General features: G+C 35.6%; 2 protein-coding genes across 2 annotated transcripts; both read left to right on the top strand.

Moving 5' to 3' along the window:
• Positions 1–471: 471 nt before the first annotated feature.
• Positions 472–9013, top strand: LOC144843507 (Na(+)/citrate cotransporter-like). The gene is made up of 13 exons (XM_078700294.1): positions 472–603; positions 1530–1795; positions 2259–2373; positions 3567–3637; positions 4233–4391; positions 4838–4957; positions 5179–5298; positions 5442–5546; positions 5651–5751; positions 6295–6428; positions 7078–7239; positions 8040–8177; positions 8526–9013. The coding sequence occupies exons 1-13, from the start codon at positions 487–489 to the stop codon at positions 8691–8693; spliced, it is 1776 nt and encodes a 591-aa protein (XP_078556420.1). The 5' UTR covers positions 472–486; the 3' UTR covers positions 8694–9013.
• Positions 9014–9770: 757 nt separating this feature from the next.
• On the top strand, positions 9771–15261 carry LOC144843839 (dolichyl-phosphate beta-glucosyltransferase-like). The gene is made up of 9 exons (XM_078700800.1): positions 9771–9838; positions 10290–10464; positions 10576–10622; positions 10768–10836; positions 11184–11390; positions 11756–11815; positions 12141–12292; positions 12539–12624; positions 13513–15261. Exons 1-9 carry the CDS (start codon positions 9773–9775, stop codon positions 13626–13628), a joined length of 978 nt encoding a protein of 325 aa, XP_078556926.1. The 5' UTR covers positions 9771–9772; the 3' UTR covers positions 13629–15261.
• The last annotated feature ends 799 nt before the right edge of the window (positions 15262–16060 follow it).

The following is a 16060-nucleotide window of genomic DNA, read 5'->3' as shown; positions in this document are numbered from 1 at the left end:
CATTTTACTCAGATTATGCACATATAGAGTGCGCGATGGGTGTATGTAACAGTATAGAAACGCTCGAGTTACGAGAATGTTTAAATTTTAAATAGCTGTTGAAATGAAAATGCATTACAATCTACACCACCCAAACTTTGAATGAAAAGAAGTTTTATGGTGTTGCTGCGTGAATTGCAGAAAGTAATTAAGGGAATTACGTAATTGAACAATGTATTATTGCGGCAACACTTTGAGACAATGAAAGGCCACGCTATTCAGCTCTTCTATTCTATCTATTTGGAGACGTTAATGAGCTCCTTTTGATATATTTGTATAGCTCCTTCTACAGTGTATGAACAGGGTTTTCGTGTCTGAAATAAGTTATAAAACGAGTAAATTTTCGCGGGTTGTCTTCCATTAAATATCGTGGACCATTAACATTGCATTCACTTGGCAGACACAGCGTTGAGGCGTCTTTGCGGGTATCTATTGCACTGTTGTTATATGGTCGCCGCCGACAACATGGGGTATCTACAAGAAGTATGGGCTGTTCGACGTTTCTTAATTTTATATCTAACTCCAATTGTTTTCTCTCCGATTCCAATATGCATTCAAAGTTCGGTAAGTTATGTAAAGCCATATATAAATAGATACGAACTACAATGTTGTATTGGGCGAGACAGTGTAGTACCTTTCGATAATTATGTTGAATATTGATCTTATTTCTGGGAAAACCTACTTGTAACGGATCCCCTTGTAACTCCAGTGTAACAGTTACTTATGGTGGAGGACCAAACCATGTCCTAATTTCCACCAGCTGGACCTTGTTGTACCCACCCTTATTTGATATTAGAATATTGTCATAAGACCTAGTCTGAAAGGGACTACCCCTTTCATGAAAGTGTATACGGTCGGTGACTACTGCGGGAACTGCTTATTATTAAACTTGTATATTTTCAAAACACAATCAATGTGGAATCTTCTTAGAAATATTGTAATATATTTTTCTAGAAATTATTTAAATCAATAATTGGTACCGTACGTAGGGCAGATTCCAAATAGGCCTACTTTTGAACGATTCAAGAAAAACTCGCATTGTTTAAGTAAAACAGATGCACAGTGTATAGGCCTATTCTGTATATTTGTAATGACCCGCATAATCTTCTTCAAACGAGCAAATCTTTAAGCCATTGTACTTATCTTGTCAAGGGCATATGTGTCGCTGTCACTCAGCTCTAAGCCCATGTGTTCCTAGCTGCCACCATTTTGTGTCATCATAATAATTTCTTTTCTTATCTATATAATATTTATATATTTTTATATCATCTTCTGACCCTCAGGCCGGTCACTCCGTCTCAGAACTTCTGAGACGGAGTGACCGGCCTGAGGGGCAAAGTTTTATTTTAAACTGTGGTCATTCCATGCCATCTTGGACTATGTATTTTTGTATTTTTATGGCTAATAAAGAAATGAAAAAATGAAATCATACGGAGAGTAAAAAGTTTGTTTATGAAAGAAAAAAAATATATTTTTCTTTTCCGTTTCAGGAGGCATACACAGCGTATGTCATTATCATTATGGCAGTGTATTGGTGTACAGAAGCGATGCCGTTAGCTGCTACATCATTCCTACCTATTATACTGTTCCCGCTTTTTGGCGTGCTGCCTTCGAGCACTGTTTGCGCGCAATATCTGAAAGATCTTAACTTTTTGTTTTTCGGGGGCCTATTGGTTGCTGTTGCAGTTGAGCACACAAATCTACACAAACGAATTGCATTGAGAGTACTTTTGTTTATGGGATCTAAACCAAAGTGGTAAGTGCAGTGGCGATAGACGAGTTATGCACAGACAAAATGTGTTATGGTTATAAATGAATGTATTGAAACAACCTATGACATCATAAATAGCAAAATATGTGTACAAAGCTTGGTTTCTTGGACCCCAACGCAGTAGACCGTTGTATGTAGTTTACCCGCCATTCGCAACGCGAGACATCATCCGAACGAACCAAGCTTTAGAGTTTAGACCATTGCATGGATGAATAGGGCACACATGCGTTGGCTATGTTTTTATTGAATAAAGACGTACACAACATCTTTTTCAATCCACTCCATTCACCATAACACGGTGTTGACGCGCGCGTTCAAAAATCGCGCCATTATTATCAGTGTTTAAATGCGCGCTTCAAATTCATGTGTTCGCTTATATTTTAATTATTTTGCGCCATTATTATCAGTTTTCGCTTTATATTTTAATAACAATTCTGTACAATTCTAGGTTAATGCTGGGATTCATGATAACAACAGCATTTTTATCGATGTGGGTCAGCAACACTGCAACTACTGCGATGATGGTACCGATCGTACAAGCTGTCATCGATCAAATTAAAAAGGTACAATTAACTTTTAAAACTAGGCCATACGTACGTAGTAAAAGCGAACAATCTCATTAAACCATAAGACGGGTTTCCATGTACTTATTTGAATTTATTCGAATTTATTCGTACGAATCATACATCAATACAATACAATTCTATATTGACTCCCACCGTACGTTACAGTATTGTCATAGAAAACAAATAACAAACAGCACAGAACGAAAACAAACTAAAAATGTTTGCACGAAATAAAAAGTAAGTTATGCATAAATATCGCCTTCGATTTGCGTTTATAAATTCATCTATAAAAAACGGTTTTTGAGACGATTATTTTCTTAATTAAAGTATGCCATGGATATTTTCCACCGATCCATAGGCAATTATTCCATTTTCTTCCTGCAACCGGTTGGATCTGCAGATAAGTCAGAGTTTCAAATTGTATTACCTCCCAGTATAGTTAAAGATAGATAAAGGCCCACGTAAAGCATGGTTCCCACTAAAAGACACAATATTATGACGTAAGCCCAATGTAAAGCTTGGTTCCCACTAAAAGACACAATATTATGACGTAAGCCCAATGTAAAGCATGGTTCCCACTAAAAGACACAATATTATGACGTAAGCCCAATGTAAAGCTTGGTTCCCACTAAAAGACACAATATTATGACGTAAGCCCAATGTAAAGCTTGGTTCCCACTAAAAGACACAATATTATGACGTAAGCCCAATGTAAAGCATGGTTCCCACTAAAAGACACAATATTATGACGTAAGCCCAATGTAAAGCTTGGTTCCCACTACTAGTACGCAACGCAAGAACGTAACGTAACTTAAATGATTTTACCAATCACAAGCGATGGATTATTCGAACAGTCGCGTGTGATTGGTCAACTCGCTTGCGTTGCGTCTCTAGTGGGAACCAAGAAGTTTAATCATTTGACCAATCATGACGCGATGGATATGTTGCATTTTTCAAGGGAACCAAGCTTTACATTATCCATTACTTATCAGAAAAGAAAATGAGAAAAAACACCAATTATTAAAGAGTAATTGTAAATAAAGTAACTTAAAATTTATCGCCGTTATTAAAATTGATGTCTTATCCATAACGGAGGCCGTCTAAAAACACGGTAATATACTTCTATAGCTACTAATAACTTGACCTTTGACTGTGTTTGTAGCATCAATTACCAACATTTTATTCTACAGAATGACGCTACCAAGTATATAGAGTTAAACGCGTTGGAAAGTAATGCAGTTGATGAAGAAAAAGAACCAAGGTTAGTGTGGTAAAGATACCATGAAATATAATTATATTATGATATCGTAGTAGTTAAAATAAAGACTTGTACTTTCAACCCATGCACCCTGGTGGTACTACGCACATTAAACTTTTATTTCTTGGAATGATAATATGAAATTCCATGTAATTTTGCTATTAAATTGAAATATTTATAAAAACACTTTAACAGTTGTCAGTTGATGTAAGAGGGTTAAAATGAGTTTATGATCTCTTAAATGAACATGATTTATCATTGTTTAAAAAGTTTATCTTTCAAAGAAAGTTTTTTTTTTCTTAAAAATATGAAGGAAAGATATAGAAAACCATTAAAATTGCCGTATTTGTTGAAGTGATTATTGCCCCCGCGGTCGGTGTGAATGATACGCTTGGCTGGTTCGTTTTAATGAATGTCGGCCAATCACAAGACGTTTTGATTTGCGATCTCATTGGTCAAATGTTTTTTACTACTACAGCAGCGAATCCAGTGGTATGGGGTAGCGCTGGAAGCGATTTGATTTTGAAATTATTAACTAAAAATACAACAACATTTTTTTCTGTTTAATCAAAGACTTGTCTATAATTTAACACTGTAGGTACACCGAACACAAGCAACATGGTATCAGAAAAAATGAATGGTTAACCAGGATGAACAAAGGCCTATTAATCTGCGTACCATACGCCGCCAATATCGGTGGAACAGCTACAATTACAGGCACGGCACCAAACCTAGTCGCTAGCAACCTAGCATCAACGTAGGTCGAATTGGTTTACCGTTTACAGTAGACTTGCCCTAAGTCTGTGGTTATTTCGAGGCTTTTCGATGTTTGTCTGAAATACAAGTTCAAGTAGTACACGTATGAAACGCCATATGTGCAATAACATAAGTAATATTAAGTCAAAACTCCGTCTTGAACCCAGACTACTGTACGTTTACAGCTACATTCATACTTGTGGAACAGAAAACGGCGACATTCAATTCTCTATGATTTACCATTACTGTACTCTTATAACAAAATGGCTGTGAATACATCCTTATCTAATCTTATAAGTAACGATAGTCGTATTTATGACCTACCTATTGTTTCCATGGACAAACACGATAAATAGTTGCAATAATTGTTGTTTTAATGTTTAATAGATATAATGGAATATAATCGAAAACAGTACTTTACTTTATTATTGTTTTCTTTATATTTAGTGATTATGGATCAGTGGCGGGAGTAAACTTTTTGACGTGGATGTTATTTGCAATACCCAGTATGATTGTCTGCCTGTTCTTTGCTTGGATTTGGTTGCAGTACATGTTTCTGGGATGCAGGTATTTACTGGGTGTCTGGGGAAAGTGATTTTACCCGTGAAAATGGGATTTACCCTTCAATTTATATCTTAGTTCAATTTTAGTACAGCCCTTTCCGCCCTCCCCAGCCCACGATTTGGTTCCCCACCCCACACCCTTCATTCCTGCTTATACAACTTTCAAATCATCACTACAAAAATGCTGATATCTTGAGATTTAGCAGAAAAATATTTTCATTTTAGTTGCAAGTTTTGGCGGTGTAGTTGTCTTCACAAGCAAGAGCACAACCCCATTGATACCACCAACGAAGAGTCTGTTACAGCCGTACTCAGGCAACAGTATAATGCGCTTGGGAAAGTGAGGTAAGTCTAAAAACCATTCCAAGAATAGGCCTAAAATCAATTACTGTTTTTAGTACTCTCAAACACGCGACGACTGGGCCAGCCACATGTATATGGCCTTGTTAAAATTACATTTTTTGTTTTTAATTAAATTCCTTTGTCAGTTTTGCAGAAAAAGCTGTTTTGTTCCATTTTGTTATTCTGTTGCTACTTTGGATAACACGTGATCCCAAATTTATTCCCGGTTGGTCAGTTTGGTTTAAAGAAAAGTAAGTACGACACGTGACACTCTTAACTTACAAACGATAACTTACGATCTTAAAATGTACCATATCTATCTATCTTGCTAAATATTTGTTCTTTGTTTATTTAGGTATGTTACTGATTCAACTTGTGCGATGCTTATTTCAGTCAGCTTGTTCATGTTTCCAGTAGAACCGCCGGGTTGGACGTGCCGCAGACCGACAGCAAAACGTATGATAATCATCCATTGTAGTCACGTGCATACGCAGCTATACCTACTTTAGCTATAGCTGAGACAACTATGTCTCTGGCCATAGTATATCTACCCCACCCCTTCCTAATTCTGTTTCTCAAAATATCAGTGATACTGTATTACATTAAGTCTACTTTTATAAAGCGTGAAGGCATTGACGTATGCACAACGCGAATGTAAAGCCTATTTTCCACCAGGCGAATTTGTTCACGCGAATCGAAAGCGTCAGCTTATATACGTACTATGCGTAAAGAGGGATTTGGAAGATGGAAACATGAATGCACATGCGTCTGACGCTTTTGATTCGCCCGAAAAAAATTCGCTTAGTGGAAAATCGAGAAAGTACGAGTATTCGTTCCTAGTTACTTTAATAGTTAAAAATATATATTTACACCAGCCGTAATCACAGTAAGGGGTTGGCTGGGTGCGTGGGATGGCTGCATTCCACCTTTTGGCTCCCTCTAAGTTTGCCTCCTTAGTAATGGCTTATCAGAATAACCTTTCACATGTATTTTGTTTAGAATCTTCTCCGCCAGCATCCTCCACCACCAATGACTGTGGTTCAATCTTAACATGGCCTGCTGTCCACCAGAAGATGGCATGGAACGTCATCATCCTGCTAGGTGGAGGCTTCGCAATGGCTGAAGCTTGTAAGGTTGTTACAAAACATATCTGTTTTTATTAGCTAAAGCTTGGTTCCCACTAGTAACGCAAGTAAGTGATTTGACAAATAACAAGGAATGGGTTATTCGAACAGTGGCTTGTCATTGGTCTACTCGCTTGCGTTACGTCGTTGTGTTGCGTCTCTAGTAGGAACCAAGCATTAGGCGCAACGCAAATGAGTCCAATCACAGGCGACATTTTGGATGATCCATTCCGTTGTGATTGGTTAAATTGCTTGTGGCGTGCTTACGATCTTGCGTTTGTCCCAAGTGGCAACCAAGTCGCTTATCTAAATGACAAGTGTCACAAGGCGCGACTCGACGATTCGACGATTATTGCCAGTGGGCGACATGGCTTAACTTATAAATAACTTCTTGCATTCTGTTTGCAATTTTAAGTTTGATCTTGTTATCAGCAAAATAGTCTTATATCAGTAAAGAGAAAAGGGTTCGATAGCAAAATGTGTGTAGATATGCTTGTGTAAACATCATTCCGTAAAGTTCCCCCAAGATAGGGGGCATATAGGTCCATCACATCTCCAAGATCCCCCAGGTGGGATATAAACAACAAGTGGCCAAATCCAGCTATATTACAGTTTAATATATTAAATAATGATAATTTCGTGGTGTTTTTTTGCGCAGGAATCCGGACTATCTAAGTGGATCGGAATCCAACTGTCTAGCCTGGATCAAGTGCCGCCTGCCATTCTCCTCTTCGCCATCACCATTCTCATTGCGTTCCTCACTGAGTTTACAAGCAATACGTCAACTGCAAATATATTTCTTCCATTGATGGCCGAATTAGTAAGTGTGAATTCGATTTGTTAATAAGGTTTATCGCAAATAGCGTACGCAACGCATGATGGGAAGGGTTTGGGAGCAAACGCGTACGTACGTGATTTGGTGTTTGTACGATTGTACATACGAGTCGTGACGTTTGTTCCCAAACCCTTCCCATCATGCATACGGTGCAAATGACGTTCCTTGCGAAATCAAGCTATTTGCGATAAACCATGGGAAGACGTCCGAATTAGATCGGTTCCCACTAAAGCTAGAGACACAACACAAGGACGTAACACAACGTAAGCGAGTTGCCCAATTACAAGCGACAGTGTGAATATTTCATCGCTTGTGATTGGTCAAATCCCTTACGTTGCGTTACGTCCTTGTGTTGCGTCTCTAGTGAGAACCAAGCTTACGGGACGCAACGCCAAGACGTAAAGTGCATCGCAAGTAATTTGACCAATCACAAGGATGTACACGTTGCTTTGTTTCAATCATTATACGTCATTATGTTTAGAATTATCATTAAATTCCAGTTAACATAATGTTTTCATTCGATGGCAATTCGTGGAAACCGTTTTTGATCATGGGCCAAAAATAAAAAGTACCTAATTTTGAACAACGTGTGTTACGGTACGGTTTAGTTTTGAGCAAAACACAAGAAGAACGTTAAAGTAGGCTAATGATTCCTTCTCAATTCCTTGAATACTCGCCTATATTTTTCGAAAGCTAATTATTCGAAATGAATTAGCACGAATTGTACACGCGTATCAGAGACTTGTTTTTTACGTCTTTATTATTAGTCTTTCCTTTAATTTTAGGCCATTGAAATTGGTGTCAACCCGTTGTACTTCATTATGACCTCAGCTATCGCCTGTTCGTTTGCGTTTATGTTACCAGTGGCGACGCCTCCAAACGCGATTGCGTTCTCTTACGGATCGCTGACGGTTATGGATATGGTAAGATTAATGACATGACATTTAACTAAAAATAGAATTCAGTGTCTTTATTTAATCATTTTGATTAAATTATTCTTAAAATATAATATAATAATATTAGAAAAAGATGGCTCTGTATTTATCACTATCAACAACGCCACAGCAACAACACAATTTCACGCGCACATTGAAATGTTGATGATAATGGTACAACTTTTGTACGCACGCGCGCGTCACTGAGGTAAAAGTGATTTGCCTGCGTCACAAAATGACGATGTCACCGTGCACCTGTTGTATTCTATTGTGATTCACTATTGCATAATAGTGCACTTGCTACAAATAATTCATTATGCGTTTTTTTCATTGTAGGTAAAAGCCGGTGCCATAATGAACATCATCTGTATATTAGTAACAAACATCAATATCAATACGCTTGGGCGTGTTATATTTGATGTGCATTTATATCCAGACTGGATCCCGACACCATCAGATGCAATCCCCACAACCGACATAATAGGTCTAACGACGTTCAATTAACATATTAATTCACGTACTGTAATCGACAATGGGATAGCCTAGATACATTTTGTAGTAAAAGCAACACCCTAGTCTAGGTTCTTCTAGACCGAAATTAGTAAAATGATAAATATTCTGGCACATAATGGCGTTTCATACGTATAATACATGAGCTCGTATTTTCAGACAAAAATCGAAACGCCGACTAGTAGTAGTAGTGGACTAACATATAAAACAAAGACAGCACCCAACAGATTCGTACGTTATAGTTAAGAAAATATCAATATTTGGCTAATACTATCAATAATACTATAGGCCTACTTACCGTCATTTTATACATTTTATACATTATTCAGTATAATAATAATATTGTTCACAGTTTGTAAAACAATAATAATTAATGTTTCGATAAAAAGTATATTATACTAATATATGTTAATTTAATCAAATAGAATAATAAAATTTGCCATTTTGTTGACCTTCTAGAACTGGAATTGTTGTCTAGGTCATGCATTTCCCAGGAAAGACTCCTCAAACACCATGAACATATTTTTTTTTCTAGCTTTGTTTCGTCGGTAGACGATTTAGCAGAATTATAATCTCATGGGGATGATTGTTTTGGGGTACCAAGAAAGGTGCGGCAAGGTGTACCCCACAGAGACAGCCATTTCGTAATGATAACCATAATGTCTGGTGATTAACAGTAAAGTTCTCCCCAGTCGACACGTCCAACCCACAAAAGTATTTTTATGTTTCATCTAAGAATTGAAGGACGGACTTTTATTCTCTTGGTGGTGATCCCGGCTGACTGAAAAAGAGACACTGTTGTGTAAACCCTGTTTTGATTTAAAATCAAATTAAAACACACCCTTTTTATCATGATTTCTTTCAAATGTTATGTAACTCAGTTAATAAATCACTGAATTGATTATTAGCTTTTTGAATACGGTAATAGTAGGTCTATACGGCCGCGCCCTATATCACAGATTTATATCTCATCATGAAAGTTTGTGCGTGTCAATTTATAGAGGGCGGTATAATAAAAAAAAAAGTTTTCGCGAGCGTACACGATCGGTCAAAGTTCAGATCAGATAACAACAATGGCAGTCGACGTGGTACAGTTGGTTTATGTTGCAATTGTTTTGATTATTGCAACTATTTTACTTGTAAGTTAAATTTTAAATATATTTTGATATATAACATATGCATTTAAGATTAAATCTGAACGTTACTGACAATTTAGTTTGTAGTGTCATACAGACCGGTAGTTTAGGTACACTATCTTCTTTCTGTTCAGACTGGCTGGCTAACTAACTGAGCTAGCTGTGTACTGTGTGGGGCCCCCTCTCTCCTGCTGAATATATGAATATGATGAAAGGTGTATTGATTTAGGCATCATCGGAGGGCCCCAGCACAAAACAGTAGTCTATCATGTTATAATACTAATAATAGTGCTTCTTACAAGCATATAGGCCTAGGCCTGTATAGTTTGCGGTACAGTTGCGGTACTTTTCTTATACATTTACTAGCTAGACTAAACTGATTATTTATGTTATTATAAATAACAAGTACAAGGAAATAGGCTAGTGTTCCCACTATTTTGTTTTATATTTTCAGAGTTTAATATTCATCTATATCTCGAGCCCAATGCCTGATTTACGTCGATTTGAAAGCGAAAAGTATTTTTTAAATCCAAACAATGGAAATGAAAAAGTGTCTTTCCCAAGCATAGACGACCCTCCAAACATTGAACTATCTGTAGTGGTGCCTTCTTACAATGAAGAGGAAAGATGTAAGTATTTCGCACAACAGTTTAAATATAAAATATGACAAATTAAGCATTGCAATGACTGTATATTGAATGTTCAATTTATTTTTTACTAATCATATTTTGTTTTTTCAGTACCTATAATGTTAGATGAGGCTTTAGAATATCTTGAATCAAGACAAGTAAGTACACAGACACTCCTCACACCACCTTCCTCTCTTTCACATTGTTCAACAAATTTACTATTATATAGTACATGCTTTGATCTTTTATATCTTTCTTAAGTATATGATATGTTTTAATTTTTAAATATAATTGTTTTTGCAGAAAGAAAAGTCCTCTTTTACTTATGAAATTATAGTAGTTGATGATGGTAGTAAGGATAAAACTTCACAGGTTTGTCAGTTTCCTATATGTTTGTGTTCTTGTGAACATGATAATGAACCACCATTATCCCTCCTCAAATAATTGAAAACACATGTGACATTAGACCCAGCATTAATAAATTTCTCCATTTAAAATTTGAATAATGACTTATGAGTGGAACTGATTATGAGTGGAACTCACTATGAGTTTAACTCACTATGAGTGTAACTCTGTGAATGGAACTCTCTATGAGTGGAACTTACTAAGAGTGGAACTTACTATGAGTGGAACTCACTATGAATGGAACCCTCTATGAACTATCAATGGTACTCACTATCAGTGAGAGCTCAACTAAACTTTTTTTCTCTTTTCTGTAGGTTGCTTTAGAATATTGCAAAAAATGGAGCATTAGCAAAGTACGAGTACTTACACTTGCTCAGAATCGGGGCAAAGGTGGTGCAGTCAGGTTAGGTGTTTTTAGCTCCAGAGGGCGCAAGATACTTTTTGCCGATGCAGATGGGGCTACAAAGTTTGAGGATTATACGAGCATGGATAAAGCTTTGCAAGGATTACTAAAAAATGATGTAAGAATTACTTTGTAATTTGATATAGACTACTAGATGTGATTGCACATTCAACAATGTTTGCTGCAATCGCCAATAAAACTCAAAACAATCAAATCTAGACATTTCCATTCAGTTAGTATTCAAGAAATAATACAAATATAAAAATTGCACATTATAAATCTTGGGTCAAAGGTTAAAATGATCGCATTAATCAGATCATTATTTGATTTGAATCAGATAATGAAATTGAAATAAACTAAACCTGGATTCTACAGAACTTTTATCAGCTAATTGAAAAATAAACAATAACATATTAATACTTATTTTTAATATTTATTAAATCATTTTATTTTGTTGTGAAATTTGACCTTTGTTTATTGCAGAATGAGATGGGTATAGTTTGTGGGTCAAGAGCTCATTTACAATCAGAAGCTGTAGCAGAGGTATTGATAACATTGCTTGTAAAGACATTTATTCACTTTTACGATATACATTTGGCTCTGTAGAAGTAAGGCAATCTAACAACAGGACACTGAGCTCGCCTTGTTAAGATAGGCGCTTGTTACAGTCCTTTGATCTTATGTCTGGCTGCAACAATACCATCATAACTGTACTGTGTACATATTCTCCGCGGTGTCTGTTAAAGGATGTGGAACTGATCATGTTGCAGCCACAGATAAACCCTTTGATCTCTGAAGCTGTTAGATTGCCTTGGCAAAAGACAGTGGTACCACCCTCTTTACTTGTTTTCTTTTTTCCAATATTCAGAGGTCTTTTTTCCGTACAATCCTTATGTACGGCTTTCATTTTCTTGTCTGGTTCCTGTGTGTTAGAGGCATCAAGGATACACAGTGTGGTTTCAAGCTTCTATCAAGGAAAGCAGCTAGCCAAGTGTTTACTAGTCTACACGTCAATAGATGGTCAGTTTTACTTTATTTTGTAGTCTAGTTGTACCATGACCTAAAGGATCGTAAGGGTGTAGCTGATACTCACTGGATACGATATACAGGCATAAGAAATATCTTCCAATGGTGTCGATGGTTCTCCTAAACCGACGCCCTTTTAGTTGGTTTTTTGTGCTTACTGAGTGTCCAACCACCCTCCACACCATGCTCCTAAAGAATTTGGTGGGGGATGGTCATAATGTAATTTTTTTTTTTTGGTAGGGCATTTGATGTGGAACTTCTTTACATTGCACAATGCCTCAACATTCCAATAGCCGAAGTGGCTGTCAACTGGCAAGAAATTGATGGTTGGTTTAACATAAAAATATATTATGCTTAACGGCATCACCAGTTGTCATTGCGTTTGCCCCTGCCATAAATAGATTATCTGTCATGCACAGAGCCCTACTCCATAGGAAGCCAAAGTTACAGGAATAATCGGACTGCTTATTATTGTGATATACAGTATATTTTTTAGTATAACGCATTACTACACCAAATTTGGTATATTAAATCTACCAGTGCCCCTGATAAAGATATCATATTTAATTTGAATAAGGAAATGAATACATTTATGATAAATTATAGTAATAGGTTTACGTGTTAATGATGACAAAGATCCAATTTCAAAGATGTTAAATCCCAGAATTAATGAATCATCTGCCTCCCCTGTGGATACATTACGTACAGTAATATGCAAATATATGTATCCATTTATAAAAATTACCTAATTAACATAATCATAAAATATACCATGTGCCACATTAATAAAGTTATAATTGCTTTGTTATACTTTTAAACAAAGGTCATTGAATGTGATACCAACCACATTATCTATGTTATGCTTTGATGCCATGCAGACTTCACACTTTTTACTACATATTACTTGGAAAGTAATAAGTAATGTTTTAAATGTAATTTAAAAGCTTGCCAGGACGCGAGCTTTTTATCGACAGGATAGTTGGGACAAGAGATTATTGTCGATGTTAAAGATAGCCTAACCCAAACCCTGAATTATATGGTGTAAATATTACCCTATAACATCTCCCTGTTAACTTGAGCTGAGGTATTTTGTCATATGTGGTGAAATTTATAAATCCAATTAATTGACTAAGATTGGTCCATTAAGCAGTATTGATCGAATGATATTTGTTAATCTCAATTGGTATATTTTCATATTTATATTTATCCCATAGGATCCAAAATGGTTCCAGTTTTCAGTTGGATTCAGATGGGAAAAGATATTCTACTTATACGACTTCGTTATCTGATTGGCGCGTGGACGATAACAGACAAAAGCAAGCGTGAATAACGTACCAGCATTTTTTAGTTTGGCGTCTTATTTACACATTTACAAATTCCAAAATTGAAAATGTAATAATTTTAGCATCCCAATTTGACAATTATCATAGTAGATTCACTTAATAAATGAATGATATTATGGTACTGTTATGTTATGTACCAAAATTCATTATCTTCCCCGAGAGAACTATGATGTAATGTGATTATGGTGGCCTAGTTTTTATCCTACCAAAGACAACAGCAATTTTTACTGTTAATAAATAAATTCAGATCTTGCAGTGGAGATGTAGCTTGGTGGTTAACATGCTTGCCTTCCAATCCCAAGGTCCGGGGTTCAATCCTGACCTAGTGCCAGGGTTGTAACTCACGACTCTTTCAACTCCACTCCCTAAGCCTCAAATGAGATTTATTGTTTGGTTTTAAAAGCTTGTAATCCTGTAATTGGTGAGTTTCTCGCTGTTGACATCATTACATGGAGCATTTGATCCCAATCTCCTTCCAATATTCAAGTGTTGGATCCCACCATACATTATCAAACTAATACATTTATTAAATGCCACCAAGTAAAGTGTGTTTAAGTCTTTTTATAAGTTTTTATTGTCTTTAATTGGAGAAAGTTTAAATCAATATTGAAAAAAATGTAGGAAATATGTAAAGATGTGTCTAATATAATAATTTTCTTGCTTTTAATGACTGAGGCCACCAAATAAAGTCTTTTAAATGTTTTTTATTATCTGTAATAGGAGAGCGTTTAAATCAATGAGTTAGACAGACAAAATAATGTTGAAAACATATAAAGATGTGTTGTCTAATAATTTGCTTGCTTTTAATGACTGAGGCCTTGTGGCTAAGCTAAAGTACAGTAGTTAGTGTATTACTTATGTAGTAGCCTGCAATAGACTCACTGCAACTATGTTATACATTGTACTTAATTAATCCTTAAAGTTAGAGAACATATATATCAAGAATCTTCAAAATGTTTATACTGAACTTACTGCAGTAATTACATGTGTTTACTCTATAATCTTTTAATTTTTTTATAAGAGTAATCTTACACACTGTAATTTTTTTTAAAATATAAATAAAATCATATCTTATTACAGAAAAAATGTTTCACTGCAGTAACTGCAGTTCTGATGTGATTGCTAAATATGGTAGAGCTGGAACTATCAGTGGCAGGCCTATGATTGTTAGTATATTGTGTTTGTTCTTCTGAGAAGGAGAAAATGCATATAAATGTATTGTAAACTTTTACCTTACGTATATTTGAAAAAAAAATGTTGTGGAATCATGATTGTTGGTTCATAAGAAGTATTATTATCACTTAACTAAAGATCTGTCTACACTATCAAACTAGGTTGTGGGGTGTGCAAATATGGTAATGATATGACATCATCATGTCCATTATGAACACATCACATTGTTTGTCACATGAAGTTTGATAGTGTAGACAGAGCTTTATATGAAATATTGAAAGTATTTTTGTATCAAAGTATTTGATTCAACTCAACCAGTGAATTTCAATTCTATAAATTTGTTCAAACAAAAAGAAAATGTAAATGGACATCTCTTATTATATAATGTTTAATGAATTATACTAATAAAATCAATTAGTGAATTATTATAAATTGGCTGAAAGTTAAGTTGTATTATATGTTATTTGTAAAACTGCTGAAACTTTAAACCTAATGTATAATATTATTCCATGATAGGGAGGCATGCAGTTGAGTCTATGAAAACGAACATATGGGGGGACATGCAGGAAAATCTTCTTGGTCAAAATTTAAATTATCGACTAACTAATTGAATGGAATATGTTTTAATCCTTGTACGACAATATTAATACTGTATATAGATTAATGTTTCAGTCGTATTTTAGATAAATTAAAAGATCATGATGATGTTTACAATTACAATCTGGAGTGTATTAAACTTAACCGTGCACTGAATATCTAGAGACGGGTATCTCGTTTTGACGATCAGAAAAAAGAATTTGGGTGGACACCGTATCAAATCACGCTCAAAAAATGTTTTTTTTTAGAAATGATAAAATGACTCCAGATAATATAAATGTATTGACATTTGCATACAGATTGAATATTAAACAGGCTGGTACTGTCCGATAACGAGAGTTTTAAAAAAGCGCGTATAATGACACTAACTTCTTTCCAAAAATTGATGCGCAATAATTAAAAAGTAAACGCAACGCACCGTCCGTCAAATTATGTCACTCAGAACGAGTTCAGGGTGTCTGTACGTCTCCTTTTTTTAGAATTAAAATATAGTCCCTATCTACGATTTCCTATTCTATGGAAAAAGTCTTTCCCCTTTTTTCAGGAAGGAAAATAATCTTTTTTTTTCAAACAATAGACAACGAAGGCTCAACACCCTCTGGCTTCTTGCTCACTGTGTGCCTCCGTCGTCCAGACGCCGCCTCTCGAT

This window comes from Antedon bifida, chromosome 5 (assembly GCF_963402885.1).
Source record: "Antedon bifida chromosome 5, ecAntBifi1.1, whole genome shotgun sequence".
Classification (NCBI taxonomy): domain Eukaryota; kingdom Metazoa; phylum Echinodermata; class Crinoidea; order Comatulida; family Antedonidae; genus Antedon; species Antedon bifida.
The sequence above is the reverse complement of the archived record's forward strand: the minus strand, read 5'-3'. Positions and strand labels throughout refer to the sequence as shown.